At 39.7% G+C, this 21,435-nt stretch overlaps 1 protein-coding gene across 1 annotated transcript; it reads left to right on the top strand.

Moving 5' to 3' along the window:
• The first annotated feature begins 463 nt into the window (after nt 1-463).
• SPCS2 (signal peptidase complex subunit 2) lies at nt 464-16,930 on the top strand. Its single transcript, XM_081153703.1, has 5 exons — nt 464-614; nt 7,879-7,962; nt 8,533-8,693; nt 10,470-10,604; nt 16,185-16,930. The coding sequence occupies exons 1-5, from the start codon at nt 504-506 to the stop codon at nt 16,369-16,371; spliced, it is 678 nt and encodes a 225-aa protein (XP_081009829.1). The 5' UTR covers nt 464-503; the 3' UTR covers nt 16,372-16,930.
• The last annotated feature ends 4,505 nt before the right edge of the window (nt 16,931-21,435 follow it).

The following is a 21,435-nucleotide window of genomic DNA, read 5'->3' as shown; positions in this document are numbered from 1 at the left end:
GTCACCCGTGAGAATAACTGGTAAGCGCTTTAACAGGCCTAGAAACGGATGAAGAACGAGCTCCGGCCGCCCCTTCGGAAATTCTACTTTTGGGGCGGGGGAGACTCTAACCCCTCACGCAAACTAAGTTTCCAGCCGCACCGGCCTCCGGCGTCGCTTCCGCCTCCGAGGAGTAGGAGGGGTAGACCTCCTGGTCAGGCGGGATGCGCGCCTGCGAGCCTCACGGGGATTTCGGAGTCGCTCCACGGTGGCGCCTGCCACTACCTTCTCCACTCCTTAGTAACCGCGACGCGGCGGCCAGCCTTCTGGGCAGCAGCCGGTTGCCGGGGCTTCTAACTACTACAAATCCCGGCAAGCCCCGCGGCCACTTCTGAAGGCAACCCGACGTCAGCCAGCTGCGAACTACGAATCCCGATGGACTCTGCGCGGCGCGACACGCCGTGGGCTTCAGCCAATCGGCTTCGGACAAGTAGGGGTGGGAGGGAGACGCACAGACAGGCAAGATGGCGACGGCTGCACAGGGCGGGAGAACTGGTGGTGGCGGAGGCGGTAGTGGCTCTGGCGGTGGCCCTAGCTGCGGGACAGGCAGTGGCCGGAGCGGCTTGTTGGATAAGGTGAGGAGCCAGTTCTGGGGGACAGTCCAGGCCAGTGGAGGCCCAGGAGGCGGCGAGTCCACCTTCCCATCCCCACCCCCCTTCAGAGGTTTCTGGGGGGAGTCCTGGTTTGGGCCACCATGGGGAGCTTGTGGGAGCTTACAGCCCGCTCTCTCCACACCTCAGACCCGGGCTCTTTCCTCTTAGGTCTTCTTTCCTTCTTGGAAGTGTTCCTGGTCCTTAGTGCTGGTCAACCACAGCTTCTTAGGATAACTTGATTATTTCCATGTTTCAGTGCGGCCGTCCCTTTTCCTCGGTGGTGCTGGGGGCTACAGTTGAAAGCGCCCATTTCACCGATGGGTAAAAACTGAATCCCGAAGGAATGAAACTGCTGCTGGAAGTCAGTAGTCCCCAAACCCCTCTCCACGACTACCACCCTTGCGTATCGCTACGGATTCCAGACTGCTCCTTAGCCTTTTGCTTTCTGAAGTTTCTAGGCGTTTGATCACAGATACCCCGAATACTGAACTTATTGACTGCCCCTGCTGGGCTGGCAGGCAAACCTTTAAGATTTATCTTTTCTCTCGCCATCTTCACGCCCTCCCCCCTTTCCTCCTGTTTCTGCCTCCAAGCGCTCTCGGTGAATCTAATTCACGAGTTTGCTGCTTGTTCCTTCTTGCCCATGTCCCCCTCCACCCATCCATTTAAAAAAAAACAAAAAACTGTGGTCCTAGCAACAAAGATTTAAAAGAAAAGAAAAGAAAAACTCTGTTCTTGGGTGGGCCCTTCTTTTCCTTTTGTATAGCATAGCATAGCATCTTGGAAGAAACAATGGCATAGAGATCTGCGTGCTGGTACTGGTTCTGCCTCTAATTAATTAGCTGTGTGACCTTGAAATATGCTTGTTTTCCCTATGTCTGTGTTCTCATCTGTGAAAGGAGGGATTTAGCCTTAATGCACCCTAAAGTCCCTTTCGGTTCTCTCATTGTGGCGCCCTGGGCCAGTTTGATGAGAAGTGTTAAGCTTGGGGTCTTTAATATAGTAAATAGTCAGGATTTTTTACTTTAATTGAAAACAGCTTTCAGACTTCCCTGTGCCTAGCACATGGTAGATGCTTAAGAAATGAGTACATGGTCATATTGAGGGGTCCTGATCATTTGCTTCTCTTTGAGTGTCATTGGTTTTGAATTGCACAGTTCTCACACTCTTAACCCTTTTTAAGGGACTGGAATGTGTTCTGGGGGTTGGAATGGTAAATTGCTCCAAAACATGTGAAAGTGTTGGGAATTGATGGTCATTTTCATACACAAATCCTGCCTTCCTTCTGAGTGAGCACCTTACAGCCTGTGCTCTTCCTATCCCATTGACTGCTCTTGCTCTTTCCTCTATTTGGAGTATCACCAGCAAACGTTAAGGATGGGCATTTTGCTTACTGAAAAGTATATGGCATCACTGTGTTATTGAAAGATCCTGGATTTGGGGTTCATAAGATTTGGGCTTTGAAGTAGCTCCGCTACTTTCAAACAGTATGAATGCTTTGTTAACCTCACTAAGCCTCCCTCTTTTCATCTGAAGTGTTAGGGTTTTGGGGAGAATCAAATGAGATGATATACATTAATGATCACTGTAACCTATAGTGTCTAATACAAATGTGTGATGGCAGAGGAATAACTCGAGAATCCTCCTGTCAGAAAGTACTCAGTATTGCTGACTGTAGGACATGGGGTACCCAGAATATTAAACATAGAAGTGTTTGGTGTATTTAGTTGTGTACTTTTTACAGAAGTTCAAATGAGAGAGAGAAAATGATCCCTGAGATCTAATTGAGAGGAGCTGGAACCTTATTTTGGGGGGGGGAGGAGAGGGAAGGCATACACCAGTTAATGTCCTTGAGCAAAGGTACACAGATAGTGCCTGATGTTTCTCAGATAGTGAGCTGGATCGTTCTCTAAGAAACTTGTAGTAACAAGATTGAAGAGTGCGTGGATTGCTTGAAGTAGGAGCAGAAAGCTGTTGAAGGTTTTTGAGACTAAAGTGGTTTTAAGAAAATTATTCAGATAGTTCTGGAGAGGTAAAGATTAAAAGCCTTCTAATAAAGCTGTATACTATAGTAGTATATAGGGTTTAATGTAAAAAGAAAGACAAGTTTAAGTTCTAGTGCAGCATGTTAAAATCTACATGGCCTTGGATAAAGTTACTTGGTACTACTGAACTTAAATTTCCTTATATAAACATTGTGGATGCCCATATATGCATATTACAGGCTTATTGTAAATGTTAAATTGTATAATATTGGTAAATGTTCTTTGTAAAGGGTTATAATAATAGAAGGACAAGGTGATGAGAACCCCTGACTTGAGTAGAAGAAATAGATAAAAAGGCCTCACAAAGGAGCACTTGGCAGAATTAACCAAGAAGTGAGACAGAACTAAGCAAAGAGCTGTTGAGATACTTTTTTGGGAAAACTTCATTTTTGCCTTATATTGAATTGTTCCCCTCTGAATTCTGTAGTATTTTGATACATGGGAATTAAGCTGTCACTTAATGTGACATACTGTCTTGTATTGTTATACCAATTTGAATTTGTCCATTTTCCCATGAGAGGTTCTGGAATAAGTACTTGCAGTACTGAATTAAACAGAGAAAAAACTTCAGATCTGCCACCTCAGTCTTCAGAAACAGCCTTAGAAGATGGTGCCTCTAGTAGTCTGACAACTCAGGGTATTATGGAAGAGAACATCGGGGGGGAAAATGTTATTCTCAGGGCAGGATATGAATGAATAGAGAAAGTTTTGTTCTGTGGGAATGAGAGGCTATTACCTTACAGTCTCTTTAATTTGATATGTCTTGATTTTTTTGGAGGGTTTTTATTTTATATCCTCCAGCTGTAATTTCACTTGTCATAAACAAATGTAATAAAGAGATGCAAATGTGCTTATAGCTTTCCCTAAGCAGATGTGAATTTCTGTTCCTATGAAACTGACTTTAAGAACACAAAGCAATTCTAGTTTCCTGATCTTAAAAATAGGTATGAAAATATAATCTAAACTCCATCACAGAATAACTTAAATCATTGCAGTAAGTTATTTTGCCCAGAATACCTCAAAGCATTTTGTTCTACATAGCAGGCTATAAGAAAAGTTGCTTGCTTAATTTGTTTTGGCTATTAAAATTAATATATTATATTAAATCATTCTTTCTAGAAACTACATCCAAATCCTTTCTGTCTCCTGACTGGATTTGTTTTGGCTATTAAAATTGTTTCGGCTATTAAAATGTGGTATTAAACCATGCTTTCTGGAAGCTGTATCCAGACCCTTTTAACCTCATAGCTGGATTTCTGTCTCCTGGCTGGACTGGCAGCTTAATCTTAAAGTGGAACTTTTAGTAGTTGAGAACAGAGGCTCTGGAGCCAGGCCATCTGTCTATCTTTGAATTCTGTCTGCCACTTACCAGGTATGTTCTTGGGCAAGTTAGTAAATCTGTTTGTATCTGTTTCTTCGTCTGCAAAGTGGTGATAATTATAGTATTTATCTTTTTCTTTTTTTAAAAAATACATCTTTATTTCAGAGAGAGCACAGGAGAGGGAGAGGGAGAGGGAGAGAGAGAGAGATAGAAACAATGATGAGAGAGTCATTGATCGGCTGCCTCCTGCATGCCCCTTACTGGGGATTGAGCCCATAACCCAGGCATGTGCCCTGACCGGGAATCGGACCACGATCCATGCCGCCCAGCTAGTATTTATCTTAAAAGGTGGTGTCTGGCACATAGTAAGTACTCAACAAAATACATATAGCTACTGCTAACTAGCAGTTATTCTGGGCTTTAGCTTGCTTAGGTAAATATTTTTAATAACATGACATGGAGACTCTCTGTATCAGAACCCCTTGGGGTCCTAGTTAAAAATACAGATTTCTAGACCTCATCCCAGACTTGAATCAGATTCTCTGGAGATGGGGCCTAGACATCTGCATGTTTTCATACATAGCTATTTATTTCCTCTACATTTTAACAGTTACTTCCGGGTTGAGAACTGCTGTCCTAGGTGACTTTAAATCTCTTCTGGTTCTGACATTTTAAGTTTGTTTGTTTGTTTATTAAGTATTCTGCTTGATCAATAGTGTTTTCTTTAAAATGTTTGTAATGAAGAGACCTTGAAGCTCATCCGTCCAGCTTCTTCATTTTATAAGCATGGACACGGTTGGAGAGGGGAAGAGAAGCAACTTGCCCAAGACCACCTAGTAAGTTAGTAACAATCCAGAACCTGGCTTCCCCAGTTCTTCATCCATTTCTCTTATCTGACTTAGTACATTGCCTCTCATTCTGGAGCAGGCCATAATCTCGCTAATGTAGTTGCGGAAAGAACATCTGTTTTGAGATTGAAAGATTTGGGCTTAAGCCTTGGCTTTGTCACCTACCAACCATGTTTCCGTAGACAGGTCATGTATATCCTCTTTTACTGTCAGTGATGGTATCTTAGTTTGCCAGACTTCTGGGTGATATGCATATATCTTGACCCAGCTCTGACAAAGATAATGAACAGTTTTATGGCATTACTATGAGAGAGAGAGAGAGAGAGAGAGAGAGAGAGAGAGAGAGAGAGAGAGAGAGAGAGAGTGTGTGTGTGTGTGTGTGTGTGTGTTTAAACAAGGTGCTGGCTTTTTAACATTGTGTTGCAAACTAAACTTTAATAGTATCTCAAAACTTTAAAAACATTTTTGTGTCAAAAGACACTATTAAGAAAGTGAAAAGACAGTTTACAGAATGAGAAAAAATGTTCGTAAATCATATATCTAATAAGGGTCTACCATTTAGACTATATAATCTTATGACTCAATACTAAGAAGACAGCCGGATTTTAATAAGTATAAAAGATGTGAATAGACATTTCTCCACAGAAGATATACAGATGGCCAATAAACACATGAAAAGATGCTCAACAGATAGTCATTAGAGAAATGCAGATCAAAACCACAATGAGATACCATTTCACACCCACTAGTATGGCTATGATAAAAAAAACACTGTTGGTGAGGATGTGGAGAAATTGGAACCCTCTTACATTGCTGGTGGGTAACCACTTTGGGAATCAGTGTGTTAGTTCCTCAGAAAGTTAAGCATAGAGTTACCATATGACTCGACATATTCCACTTCTAGGTATAAACCCAAGAGAACTGAAAATGTAAGTCTACACAAAAACATGTATGCAAATTATCATAGCAACATTATTCACAATAACCAAAAGGCAGATGCAACCCAAGTATCCATTGACAGTTGTATGGATAAACAAAATATTGTATATCCATGCAATAGAATATTTGGCTATGAAAAGGAATGAAATATTGATACTTGTTACAACATGGATGAACCTTCAAAACATTATGTTCAGTGAGAGAAGCCAGTCACAAAAGGCTGTATGATTCCATGTAGTATATGAAATGTCCAGAAAAGACAAATCCATGAAGACAAAAAGTAAATTAGTGGTTGTCAGGGCAGGAGGGCAGGTGGGAGAGGAGTGACTGCTTATGGGTATAGGGTTTCTTTTTAGGGTGATAAATGTATTCTGGAATTAGATAGTGGTGATAGTTGTACAACCTTATGAGTATAATTAAAAAACGACTGAATTGCACATTTAAAAATGGTGAGTTTTGTAGTGTATGAATTATATTTTAAACGCTTTTTAAGAATCTCTACAGTGTTTATTGAGTAACCTTTGAAGTTTCATATTATTAATATTATTATTAATTGCTTATTCTCCATTATGTAACTCAGTGATATCACAGAAGTTAATAACTTCCATTTGCCCAGGTCCTTTTTTTTTGGCTTTTGTCCGCACCATTTCTCTGCTGTGACCTTTCTTTTGTCAAATCTGAATAGTAGTTTTTCATATTACTTGACCTTTCAGTAGTATTTGACTCATTGATCACTTTTTCTTTCTTTTTTTTTTTTTAAATATATCTGTATTGATTTCAGAGAGAGAGGAAAGGAGAGGGAGAGAGAGAGATAGAAACATCAGCAATGAGAGAGTCATTGATCGGCTGCAGCCCACAACCCGGGCATGTGCCCTGACCGGGAATCGACCCCTGATCCTAGGATCCTAGGATCAACGCTTAACCACTGAGCCACGCCCGGCCCGGCGATCACTACTTTCTTGAAATATTTTCTTTATGTGACTTTAAGAACACTACCTGCTCCTGGTTTTCTTCCTCCTTCACTGGTCTCTATTTATTTATTTATTTATTTACTTATTTATCATCTTCTTGGCCTGTAAATATTAGCAAGCCTCTGGCTCTCTCCTCTATCTACACTCATCCCAAAGAGATACCCAGTGTCATAGCTTAAATATCATCTATAAGTTGAAGACTTCCACAATTATATTTCCAACCTGGACCTCTCTGAGCCCTAGACTTGTATGTCCAACTGCCTATGTGCCATCTCCACTTATATATCTAATATATATTTATATTTTATATGTGATAAGTATATAGTAATTACTGTTATAAATGCTACTATGTTTATAGCCTTGTATATTATTTCACATCTGTGGATGTGGAAAAATTCACAGAAGTGGGAAGTTGAATCCAAGGTGCTAAATTATTTTCTCTAGGTGTTGTACCATTGTCAATTTCTGCCAACCGTGTGTGAGAGAATCACTTGCCTCTAGGTAGCACAGTATTTGGTAACCTTTCTCAACCTCTGTAGATGAGGGAAATTGAAGCAGGGTTTATCCAGAAGTCACAACTCACTGGTGATTTAACTTGGTTTTTAATTCAAAATGTTTTTTCCAACAGACTACACTGGATTTGCTCTTTTCCTATAGTTAAGATATGCAGGTAAAACTAAAAGTTGTTAGCTTACAAAGATATATTAAAGGAGACCTTCCTCATTTTGTTACTGTCCATGGATATATATTTTCTGAGTTTTGTGGTCACAGAATGAAAGGATGACCAATTGGAGATCTTTTCTATACTCAGATTTAGGTAGAACAGCGATGGGATATGTGAGTTCACACTGTAGTCTCTGTAGCCCATGTAAGTGTTCTGGTTTTGGGCATATAGATTTTCACTTCTCACCATGGAGACAGGCAACATCATGAGTACCACCTGATTCTAGTGACCCTAGTCTCCTTCACCTTCATTTCTAAGTGTTTTGGCTTGTAGCTGTCCAGCATCAGAAGAGAAAGAGTAAATGATGATACTTAAGGATGTTCTTAAGGAAGTAGTTTATTTTGCTTTCACTAAGATGCCGTATCTCTCGATGCACAACTCTTCTATTTGTTTTACAGTGGAAGATTGATGATAAGCCTGTAAAAATTGACAAATGGGATGGATCAGCTGTGAAAAATTCTTTGGATGATTCTGCCAAAAAGGTACTTTCGTGAGGTGGGGGTCTGTTAGCATGTGTACAGCTTATGACTCATCTGCAGGATCTTTTTCTTCTGTGACTTGGAATGCCCTTAGTTTTCAAAGTTAGGAATTGAGCCAAAAGTAATTTCTAAAATCCTCACAGTGTATGTCGGGGAGCCTGTGTTAAAATACTCAAGCCCCTCCTCAGATTCTCTAAGGTTTCAATTTCAGAAAGCTGTTAATCTGTTGTTTTTTAGGTTAATTAGCCAAGAGCCAAGAAGGTTGGGGGAATATAAAACATTCATCCATGATTGGTCATCTCTCCATTTAAAAAGGGAAAAGAAAATTTTTAGCTTCATCCTGGGGAATAAGTTGAGGATTTTAAAAAATGTATGAGAAATTGATGAACTTTTTCTTTGGGCTCTATTGTAAACAGCTTGAGTAGTTTTGCTTGGAGTGGTAAAATTCTGATTAGAGATCTACTTGGTAATTTATATGACTCCAGTGTAGCTTTTATCATGGAAATTAAGAATAAAAGCAGGTTTTAGGAAGGAAGCATTCCTGCTAGCTTGATTCCTTGTTCTTCTTACTAGGTACTTCTGGAAAAATACAAGTATGTGGAGAATTTTGGTCTAATTGACGGTCGCCTCACCATCTGTACCATCTCCTGTTTCTTTGCCATAGTGGCTTTGATTTGGGATTATATGCACCCCTTTCCAGAGTCCAAGCCTGTTTTGGCTTTGTGCGTCATATCATATCCTTTATTTGTACTCAGGTTTGTTTTCTAGTGACTATTTTAAAATTTCTACTGATAACCTCCCTGCTCCCTACAAAAAACAAACTTTAATCTGAATTTAACAATTATCACTGGGAATCTGTAAATTTATCTAGTAATGATAACTGATATTTTAGATTTAATATGGTTATGGTTATTTTACCTTTAATTCTATTTAGTTATTAATAGAAATTGTTATAATCCAAGTGTGAGCACCTGATAACAAAACACAGTAATAGTGACAATCTAGTCCAGAACTTCTCCATTTAGACCAGGTTGCTTCAAGCCACTCATTCCAGTATATTGGGAAAGGATCAGATTTTCTTAAAGCTGAGGGACTGAACTGGGAGTTACTGAGCATGAGGTATAGGTGTGGCTTGTGTAACAGTGGAAATAAGAACCTATTCTAGAGCTAGAGAAACGTGGGTTTGAAGTCCAAGCTGTTTTGTGATCTTGTGCTAATAAGAACTTAACTTTTTTGAGATTGTTTGAATGCTGCTCATTTATAAATATGGGTAATATATACTCAGACTTATCATTTTGATAGGCAGTTTACTTTTCTTAACAGTGTTGCCACAACCTGAAATATTTCTAAAATCTCCACTTTGGAAATTTTTCTTCAAAGGTATTTAGCAAGCCATTTAATAAAGCTAGTCCTGATAAAAAATGGTATTATCCAGATTGTTCCCAAATTATAGTTCCCAGACTTGGCACCTCCAAATCATCCCATTATGAAAATTTTCACTGTTAAGGCAGTTCAAAAGAATACCCCATAGGTTCTGGAGACAGCTCCCAAAGTAGTTCCAAAGAGGTTTGAAAAATGAGAGCAACATTATTAGAAAATATGTTCACCCAAGAGAACTAACTACTTTGATGGAATTTTATTTTTTTTTGGTTACATTTATTTATAGCAAAATAAGATCTTGCCATTTTTATAATCATCAGTTTTATATATAATAGTAGTGACTATTATTATAAATGTCTTCTCTGTGCTAGACACTTAAAAATATATCATCTCTAAATCTCATGACAATTTTAGAAAGTCAGCATTTTCCCCAGTTTAGAGGTGACAAGCCTTGGGGAAGGAAGTAATGTATCAAGATTACATTGTTAAAAGCCAGAATTCAGATCTAGGACTGCCTCACTCCAAAGCCCATACACTTTGCACTATACTTTCCTGCCTCTTACTGTCATAAAACTTAAGTTACACAATGTATACAGAGCTCTTATGCCAATTTCTGGCATGCAGTAGGTTCTCAAAATGGTAGTTAAAACTGGCAAAAACAGAATATAATAAGTTCTATGTATATAGGAAGTAATTGTTCTTATAGTAAGCTAATCTGAAGTCACTTATCTTCTCTTTTAATTACCCTTGAAATTGATTGAGCTTGGTCAAGTCCACTGTGATGATTAGTTTTGTATTTTATAGAGGAAATAAGCACAGTATTGACAAACTAGGTAATAGGATATTCTTATACATGCTATCCTTGAACAGAAAAGGTGAGAGCTGGTTTATGCCCTGTACCTTTTTCCTTTTTTCCCTTTGGAAGTATTCCCCCTTGAAGTCTTCTAACCTGAGAGAGCCTGGCTTCTCTCGGTACATAAACGTAAGGATGAAAATGAAATAGCTAAATTTTCAGTGTTTTTGGAGCAAGACAAAACTCTTTGGTAGTTTTTGAAGCCCTTGCTTGTCAATTTGTGTCAGTTCTCTTTTGTGTACATGTTTGTATGTTTACCCCTTAACTTTATTCGAACCTATTTTGTGATGATGGGGATCCTGACCATTTATACCTCATATAAGGAGAAGAGCATCTTTCTCGTGGCCCACAGGAAAGATCCTACAGGGATGGATCCTGATGATATTTGGCAACTGTCCTCCAGTCTCAAAAGGTATGACTATCCTCACAGATTCTTAAATCCTGGTGTTGGCTTTTCCCTGGGTGTTGAGTCATTATTAGCAACAGACTATTGTATACCTACTCTATGCAGATTATAGAACTAGTCATGTAAATGAAGAAAGGGGTATGAATGATCTAGAAAGTTTTTCTGAGCATTGCAATTCTCAGCTTGCATTATCACAGATATGCTTTGAGGATAAACTCTGGGAGAAAATACTTTGGTGGAAGAATGAAGAATGATTCTCTTTTTCCTTGTGGCTAATTAACAGTCATTTGGGGTGCAGAATTATAAAGGCCAAAGGTGTGAAGTCAGTTATCTTTGAAGAATCCCATTAGCTTCCGTTTATTCTATGATTCTGACTGTACTCTGTGCAATCAGGAATCTCTGAAGCAGTGTACCACACAACTCAGAGAAGGGCAATTCAATCTGATTCTGACTGGCAGTGGGTATAAATTTGTCCAGCTGACAACTGAGGTCTTTCTAGGTATCCAGAATAGGGTTCAAATTCCAGCTCATCTCCGTCAGCTGTGTGTCTTTTGATATGTCATATAGACTATTTGAGCTTTAGCAGGGGGTAAAATGGCTTGTAGAGTTGTTGAGAAGATGAGATACTAGTTATAATAATAGCAAATTTCTGTTGAGCATATAGTGGATATTGTGCCAAGTGCCTTATCTCATATAAACCCTTAGAACAACCCATTTTTAAAATAAGAACACAGGCTCAAAGAGTTCGATTAATTCTTTCGGGGTCATACAGCTCAAAAGTGAATTCTAGCAGGTATTCTAGCCCATACCTGAGCCCAGAATTCATGTTCTTTTTAAGATTTTTTTAATTGATTTTTGTGTGTGTTTGAGATGGGGGGAATCAGTCAGCTGCCTTCTCCATGCCCCCAACTAGGGATTGAGCCCACAACCGGGGCATGTGCCCTAACTGGGAATTGAACTGTCAACCTTTTGGTGCTTGGGATGATGCCCAACCAACTGAGCCACACCAGCCAGAGCAGAATTCATGTTCTTTGTTACAATCCTAAAAACACATGGTATAGTTTTTAGCATATAGTAGGCTCTCAAGTTACAAGTATAGTTATTCACAAATATGAGGGTAAGTACAGTATCAGTGCCAAAAAGTCTCTCATTACCAACTTGTTGAGATTCCTGTGAGGAGGAGCAGACCTTCCTTCCGATGTGGCAGCTGAGTTCTTATCTCCTCCTGGCAGGGCTCCTAGCTGTCCTTTTGGGCTCAGCCACCCTAAATCTATACCTTGTGCCAGGCCACTGAAGCAGAGCTGCAGAATTCAAGACCCTAACAACATCTTGATTTCATTATTTTTGTTCTGACATATGTTTTTTAAACAGCTTTATTGAAATATAATTCACATACCATATAGTTAACCCATTTAAAGTGTATACAGTTCAATGGTTGCTAGTGTATGTACAGATATTTGCAACTTTAGAACATTTTCATCACCTCAAAAAGAAAGCCTGTACCCTTTAGTTATCATCTCCTTTTCCCCTCATTCCCCACAACCTTAAGTGACCACTAATCCTTCTGTCACTATAGATTTTCCTGTTTGGGATATTTCATGTGAATGAATCATATAATACGTGATTTTTGTATGTCACAGGCTTCTTTCACTTTGACTAATGTTTTCAAGGTTCATCCATAGTGTAGCATGTTTCAGTATTTAACTCCTTTTTATGCTGAAAAATGTTCTGCATATATACCACTTTTTGCTTATCCATTTATTAGTTGATGGACATTTGAATTTTTCCACCTTTGGCTGTTAACGAATAATGCTGTTCTAAACATTTATGTATGTTTTTGTATGGACATGCGTTTTCCTTTCTTAGGTAGTTTACCTAGGAGAGGAATTGCTGGATCAAATGGTAACTCTTTTTAAATTGCTTGAGGAACTGCCAGGTTGTTTTCAAAAACAGCTGCACCATTTTACAATCCCACTAACATTGTATGAGAGTTCCGATTTTTCCATATCCCCTGCTGATTTTTACCAACAGCTACATTGTTGGTGCCTGTGGAGAGGAAATATGCCACCTCTTTTCCTTCTGATTGCAGTTAAATATCCCCACTTCTCTTTCCTTGAAGAAAGCTCCTGGTTCAATGGCACTGTCTGTAACATACCTCTTTCTAGAAGTCTTGGTGATTCATTATCCTAGTGGATGATTATTCCAGTACTTTGGGCTCTCAGTTTTACTTCTTTTCTGATTATGTCGTTTTCTGCCAAGTCTTAAGCTCTTATCTCCCTGAGCATACACTAGACCTTGCTATTACTGATAACTAATTACCTTCAATAATTTCAGTTTTAAGTATCCCATTCTCTGACCACTGCTTCCTATTTTTCTAGTTTATCTCCTTGTAGTTCTCTTGTCCTAATAGTTCTTCAGCCCCATGGACATCCATTGATCCTGCCACCTTTTCACTGTCCCTCTTCCTCTCACTTCCTCCTTACCCAGCTTAGATTCCATGACATTTATATAGTCCAGTTACTCCTAGAGAATTTTTCATACCTTCTGTTGTCTTCAAACTCCTCTCCCCCTTCTGCACCTTTCCTTTCAGGCTTTTTTGTTCCTGAGAAGAGGGAAGCAACCAGAAGTCTCCCATCATTACCTGCTCAACATATTCTGCCTTTCTAAGTTCCCATCTGATGCCGCCTCTCCATTTGTCCACTAGATTCTTACCCATTATCATCGACTTGATGTTTCTCCTTCTGCTTAATTATTCTTTCTGGCATACAAACAAGCTATAATTTCTCTCAACTAAAAAGTTTTCTTTCCCTTTAATCTCCTCGCACAGTGTTCTCATTTCTCTGATCCCCCTTTCTCCTTCTCCCGTTATCTCCTGATCTGCTCTTGTCTTCACTTCTCTTTCCTCATTGTACTTGACCTATCAGCAGCATTTGACACAGCGGGTCATTCTCTCCTTGTTACACTTTCCTTTTTTATAACTAGGCTTCTGGGATACCATAGTCTTCTCATTTTCTTCTTACTTTAATGTCTGTTCCTTAGTCTCTTTTGTAATTCTTCATTTTTCCCTTTCTCTAAATTTGAAATGCGACCAGTGCTTGTTCCTAGCACGTCTTCTCTATATTCACTCACTAGGTGTAATCTTACTAGACTTTCAAGATTTTAAATACCATCTATATGATGAAAATCTTTAAAACTGAATTTTCATCCTAGCCTTCTACTCTGAACTCCAGATATATCCCAGCTTTCTATTTGACACTGGATCCTAATGAGCACCTCAAAATTAATACATCTAAAACATAACTCTGCTATCCTTTATTTAAACCTGCTTTTCCCATCTCAATAAGTGGCAACTCCATCCTTCTAATTACTTAGACCAGAACTCTGGAATCATTTTGACTTCTCTCTCTCAGTCCTTCTAACATATCCTGTCAGCTCTACCTTCTAAATATATTCAGTCTGACCACTGCCCGTCTCCACTGCTACCATCATCTCTCAATTAGGTTACTGTAATAATGTTGTAATGGACCTCTGTAGCTGCTCTCCCTGCTCATAATCTGTTCCCAGTACAACAGGCAGAGTGATCGTTTTAAAACTTAAGGCAGATCAACTCAATCCTCTGCTCAACACCCTCACTCATAGAAAAAAAATCTAAAATCTTAAGCATAGTTTAGAAATCACATTTATCTATTTTCTGCACCCACACACATGTGCAAACATACCCCCCCCCCCCATCTCCTGTGGCTTTTGTCCTCTCCCACTCCATTACGTTCTTTCTCATTGGTCTCTTTTCTGTTCTTCATACATTCCAGGCATTTTGCCTCAGGACCTTTGCATTTGCTGTTTTCTCTGCCTGGAATATTGTTTTTTCAGGTAGCTTGTTTTCGTACCTTCTTTAGGGCTCTGCTCAAACATCAGCTTGGCGAAGTCTTTTCTACCTATCATATTTAAAAGAAACATTGTATTTTTTATTTCATCATTGGTTTTTTTACATACACTAAAAGTCCCAAAGGCAGAGTTTTGTCTATTGTACTCACTGCTGTATATCCTTAGCATCTAAAACTGCCTGGCTTGCACAGTTGGGGCTGAATAAAATATTTATTGAGTTAGTGATTAACTATTTCTAAAATGCATTAGATCACAACTCATCAGATCCTGTTCTGCCATCAAAGCCGTGGAACTGCCAATGGAAGTGGGTCCAAAAGTCCAAATATTGCTGTCGTATCAGCAGCAGTTGGTCAGAGCTTGAGAAAAAAATTTGAGGTCTTGAAAATAGTTCAAGGACCTTCACTTCTAGCTATCCAGGTTGGGAGTATCTGGCTAGATGACAGTTTATTGAGTTATGATTTTTTTCCAGCACCGGTTAATGATAGGCACTATTTTAACCATGACAGTGATCCTGAAAAGTAGGTGATAGTTTTCCTATTTTATATGTGTAGAAACAGGCTCAGACAACTGCTCCTTCTTAAGGTAATACCAGCCTGACAATCCACTGAATATGCCCTAATTAAATGGAGGCAGAAATAGGTGAGGATTGGGGAGGAATGACAGCCTACCAGAGATTGATGTTATAAACTTTGAATGGGTGGAGATAGTAAAGACCTTCAAGATACCTTAAGGTGTAGCTAAAGAATCTCTCGAGTTCATGGAGTAAAAGACATCCCTGGTTTGGGATCAGGGTAGAACCTGGAGCTAGATTGATTACAGAACATAAGAGCTGAGCAGCCTGGAATTGAGGAACATCTATGAAAACAAGGGTTCTTCATTTATTTATAAAAATGTGATTGCCCAGCAAGTGCCAAGCTAAGAACAATACAAGTAAGACAACATTTTTGCCCTCAAGAATCTGAGTCCAGTGAAGAATACAAATACACAAACATTGTTTCAGTAGGTAATTTCGTTGATAGCATGGGAGCCTGTCATTGAACCTGGCAAATAATAGGCACTCAGTATTTGACTACTGATTGATGGTGCTGTGGTGGACAAAGGAGAGACATCTCAGCGAGTTTGGGAAGGCTTTTTCAAAGAAGTTTATGCCCTAGTACAGGGGTGGGGAGAGTTCGACCCATGAAATCATTTGGTCTGGCCCTGCCAAGGCAACCACGGGCGGGACTTGAAATTCAGTATATCTAGGAGCTTTTTTCATAGCTAATTTTTAAGTTGATAATTTTGTATTGCCCACAAATGATGTTATAAATACCCAAATGGCCCTTGGCAGAAAAAAGATTCTCCACCCCTGCCCTTGTATTAACAGATGGGAACCAGTCAGTAGAAATTGGGGAGAAGTGTCTACTAGGAAGACCCTTCTAGCATAATAAGTAATAAAGTCCAGAGGTGAGAGATGTTCCATATAGCTTAACAGTCTATGACAGGGTAAAGGAGGTACACAGTAATTAAATCAGGTACACAAAGCAACACCTATGAATCAGAATGTGTATCTTGAAGGCAGTTAGGAGCCCCTGATTTTTTGTTTTGTTTTTACAGAATAAATCGTTTTGTGGGCCTCTCATCTCTGTTTTTCGAAAATACTTGGTGCTCTGTTACTGGTTGAATCTCTGTGTTTGGTTTTGATATATTATCTTTACTTAGGTTCGATGACAAATACACTCTGAAGCTGACCTTCATCAGCGGGAGAACAAAGCAGCAGCGGGAAGCTGAGTTCACCAAGTCAATTGCTAAGTTTTTTGACCACAGCGGGACACTGGTCATGGATGCATATGAGCCTGAAATATCCAGGCTCCATGACAGTCTTGCCACAGAAAGAAAAATAAAATAGCCCTTTCTAAAAGCAGCCATTTTTTTGCAAGATCATGTGGAATTAGGGGGTGAGAAGGAAAGAAGCAAAGTAAAATATGTTAAATGTTCCTGTTTTGTCCTGAAATTTAATCCATTGTGGATAAATAGGATTTTCTATCTGAGATATGAGAAATTATAGCTCTGTTAGCCAGCTGTAGCCTCCTTGGTCTGTTGATTATGCTGTTTTCATTTGCTTTTCTGGAAAAGCATTTTTGCTAAAAACTGAATGGACCCGCCTTCATATCTAGCAGTATAGTATAGCTTTATGCCATGCAGCGTTTTAAGACTCAGTTTTTAAGATTGCTAATTTGTTGCTGACTTTATTGTGTTAATTCCTGTTTCAGTAGCTGTTTCCCTTAATACAGAATACCATTTCTTGTGTACATCTTCACACACCATATTTTTGTGGTGTGTATATATCTGACTTGGGCGAATTGGGGGAAAAAACAGCTTTTTAATTTGTTTAAAACAGACCTCTTGCCTGTTACATTTTGTGTGCTCTTAACCAATTAAACAAGCCAATGACATTTTTAGTTTTATATTGTCTGTGATTTTCAGTAGTATGTCCCTGTTGATTTGCTGATTTGTTTGTGTCCTTTATTAACTGCCATTTTCTAAAATTTTTTTCAATAAAAGGAAAGAAGATGTGAAAAAATGGAGTTTTTGATGGATAGTTTTGATGAAAGGAACAGAGCAGCAAGTGTTAACAGTCTTACTCTACTGTAGGTTTCTTTCTTTTCTTGCCTGTCTTACTGGTCAGAGACCCCTGAGAACTTGTTGTGAGGAATTGGTAACTTCCCAGTGATAACAACAATTACACTTAGTGTCAGGTAGTGTTCTAAGTACCTTACATGCATTAGCTCAGTAATGCTCACAACAATCCTAAGAAGTAGGTCCTATTATTATCCCCATTTTATAGCTTGAGGGAACTGAGGCACAAAGGTTGGATAATTTGTCACACAGTCATAGAGCTGGGATTTAAACCTGGGTAGTCTGCCTCCAAAATCATGACCATCTTCTTTTCCAGTATTTTCCTACTGTGGTGAGAGAAGAGCTGGGCACTCGCCTAGATCCTGTGACCTATAGGGATATTTTTCCTCTATCCTTACAAAAGTACACTTCTGGCTGGACCTGGTACCTAAAGCCATATTCACATTATAAGACATCACGCTTATTGCATTTTGCTCTTTGACTTGGGAGTGTTGCCCTATCCAGTGCCACACCCAGGGGGCTGTGGAACATCACTGGGTGGGAGTTTTATTTCTGTCAACCTGGGGTAAGTCATGTAATTCTCTGAGCTGCTAAGGTCCCCTCTCCTCCACTCCCGTTTTTAGATGATGGTTCTATTCTGTCAGCTACTAGAAGCTTTTGAAAGAGTGTAGTTGAATCATCGTATTTTCACAGTGCAGGAGTGACTGTTGGGCAGGTAGGGAATAACCTTCTCCAAGGTGATTTCTTGGAGTCTTGTACACTGGGTGTACCTTTTTCTTTACATGTATGAACATGTATACATATATAAACATGTACCCTCGCTGTTTGTTTTACTACTTTTACCTCTTATTGAAGGAAATGAGAAAATTACAGAGGCAGTGCATTTGGAAATGCTACCAATACTATGTAATGCTATGAAATCTTGTGATCTTAAGGTAAAGTCTTGGCTCTTCAGAAACCTGGGAGCTTCACTTTTTTTGTGTGTTTTTTTTGTTTTGTTTTTTTTTTTTACCAAAAATTGAATTATATTGAAATATGTTCTATAGTTTGTTTAACTTAATATTTTTAGATACTTTCCCTGTCAGTATATATGTCAGACTCACTTTTAATAGCTACATAACATTCTCTAGTAGAAATATTTTTAATTTAACTTTTTCCCTGTTGATAGATATGCTCATTTGTTTCTAGCTTTTTGCTATTCCAAGGGAGGAATGGGTTTGGCAGAGAGGGGGAAAGAATAGGTTCTCAAGTGAGAGACAGGACACCTGGGTTGTTTCTAGCTTTATTCTAATTTGTGACCTTGGGCAAATCTCATTCCTTCCCTAGGACTTAGTGTCTGAACCTGTCAAAGAGGGTTTAGATAATGTATCCTTTTGAGATTATGAAGGCTTCTTACCCCCCAGAAATACCTGCATACAAAACATCCCTTATATTACAAAGAATTTGAGTGCTGTAATCTTTTAAATCTGCTCATAAACCTCACTTTGAGATTTCTTAGGCTGCATTGATCTCTTAAGATTTTTCTCTGACTTTAGATACCAGTGTAGGCAATACCAATTTGCTGAAAAGTGGGTTAGTGGCGCTGTGTTGGACTTGGTCATCCACCCCCACCCCAACCCTGCACTTGTGGTATTTTAGGACAGTTTCCCCTCACTTGAACACGCTCACACCTCAGCATGGTTGCAGTTTGTGAGGCTGCAGAGTGCCTCTGGCTGGCTTTTGATACCTATGTCAACTAAGTGGTCCCTCTAGCCTGTTTTGAATGTTGCTGGGCTGCTCTATACCCTCTTTGGTAGGCCTGCAGCACCCCTCCCATCACGACATCCATCATATTTTCCTTCTGTCTCTCAGTTCCTCACACCTGCCTAGGATGGACTCAGGTCTTCCAAAATAACGACAACTGAGGAGAGTGGGGAAAGATAGCTAATGTTTTTCATTATTTGCAAATTTTAGCTGTTAATGTATATTTGGTGCTTTTTAGGGAATGGAAAAATTTCAAAGTGCCTTCAAATACACACAAGTTGTATGTTTCTCTGGATCCAAGTTCTTCCTCAGTTCAGAGTCCTTTCTCTACCTTATCTCTACCTCTGGCTAGACACCCCACTTCCTGCTCCAAACCTTGTCTCCCTGATGGAAATCATCTGGGAAAACCTCTAATATCACAATATTTTTTGTAGAATGTATTCTGTCCCCACTGAGAGTCTTTTGTATTATTAAATGAATATTCTTAACAGCCCAGCCTGAAAGCACATGTGCTCGGATGACTCCTCTAACTACAACTACCTTAATAATCAACACTAATATTCATCCTGGGTGGGCAGTAGGTTCCTTCCTTCAGATAGCAGTTACCGGGACACACACCTACAGAAGCATGAAAGAGAGTAATTCTGACTTCTGTGGGCAGAAACCAGGTGAATTGTTAGAATGTGGGCTGGTTTGCTTGGAAGAGCAGGGATTCAGGTGCAAGGTGCTTGTTAAGGAAGAATGGCAACTATTGGGCTGTCTTATAGTCAACCCTATCCTATATTCGATCATGTCAACCTTAGATCCATTTAGAGACAAGTAAACATCTCAGAATTTTTTTGCAGTGGGCCTTGGCTGCTGCTGTTCCCTTTGACAAACTTCTGGGAAACCCTTGATGAATATTGAATAATACTCAGTGGCCTGTCCGGCGTGGCTCAGTGGTTGAGTGTCAACCTATGAACCAGGAGATCACAGTTTGATTCCTGGTCAGGGAACATGCCTGGGTTGTGGGCTTGATCCTTAGTAGAGTGCATGCAGGAGGCAGCCAATCAATGACTCCCATTGGTGTTTCTATCTCTCCCTCTCCCTTTCTCTCAAATCAATAAAAACATATTTTTAAAAAACATTCAGTGCCTGGATTTTGGTTTATGATGCTATTAAAGATGACCCACTGGAGAAGGAGAAATTGTTGGAAGAGGCAATCTGTCATGAGCCCTGAGTATTCCACTTGGAAGACTATAGACTATCAGAACAAAGACTCTTCTTTGGGACCACAAACTAGAAATGAATTCCAGCTATTAATTGAACTGTCTGGGTCACTCATGTAGATGCTCACAGTGGGGGCAGTTGTTTGATGAGACCAACTGGAATCAAGCTGCTGCTGATGGAGCCTGTACCACTCAGGATGCCCCCACTGTTGCCTGGATCCATCATCATATCAGATGTGGCATTACACCCATCATTGCAGTCTGGGCACAAAGTAAAACACATTTCTGATGCAGAAGCTACTGCTGCATGCCAGACTGTGATTCCTGTCAAAAGTGCTGTTTGTCTAGCCATGAATGAGGCCACATAGCACAGGGCATGGCCACCACCCCCTCTTGGCTATTTGACTGTATCAGACCTTTGGCTCCCTCAAGGTTATCAGTAGTACCTCACCACTTGACATTTTTTCAGGTTAGTGTTGCTTTTCTAGTTCAGTCAACTCCCAACCACACTATTTTGGTCTTCAAACTAACATGTCTGGTGTTTTTGGTTATGTTGACAACATTCAGTCTGACAGTGGTTGCAACTGTTACTGCAAAAGCCACTTAGCCACTTAGTGGGCTGACAGTCAAGGTATTTGATGGACCTTCCACTCTTCCATCCGCAGACGTCTAGTATTGTTGACTGTTGGAACAGCCTACTAAAAAAATGTACTCAGAAGATTTATGACTCTACCTCTCTAACCACATCCTGGTCAATGCATCTTAGTAAGGCAGTTTGGTCACTAAACGTGGCTGTCCCCAGAAAGTAATCACTTCCTCTTGACTGCAATGTTAGGGTTCTCCAAAGAAACACAACAAATAAGGTATGTGTATATATATATATTTAAAGAGACTTATTATAAGGAATGGGCTCATGACTATGGAGGCTAAAAAGGTCCCATGATCTGCTGTCTTAAGCTGGAGAACCTGGAGACCCAATGGCATATATAATTTCAGTCTGAGTCAGAACGCCTGAGAACCAGGAAAATTTGGTGTAAGTTCTAGTCCAGCGGCAGAAGACTGATGTTCTAGCTTGCAAACAGGCAGAGAGTGAATTCGACCTTACCCGACTTCTGCTCTATTCTGGCCTCCAACAGATTGGATGAAGCCCACCAACATTATGGAGGGCACTCTGCTTTACTGAGAAGCACTGATTCAAATGGTAATCTTATCCAGAAATGCCCTCAGACATATCTACAATAATGATTAATCAAATACAGGGATCCTGTATTCCAGTCAAGACAAGACAAATTAATTATTGTTGCTTACTGATTAATGATCTGAATGAGGGACTGGGGAGTACTGAATAGATTTATTTTGGAAATTCAATATTCTGCTGCCTT

The sequence above is a fragment of the Miniopterus schreibersii genome (assembly GCF_964146895.1).
Source record: "Miniopterus schreibersii genome assembly, chromosome: 12".
NCBI lineage: Eukaryota > Metazoa > Chordata > Mammalia > Chiroptera > Miniopteridae > Miniopterus > Miniopterus schreibersii.
This window is presented reverse-complemented; position numbering and strand designations above follow the sequence as displayed.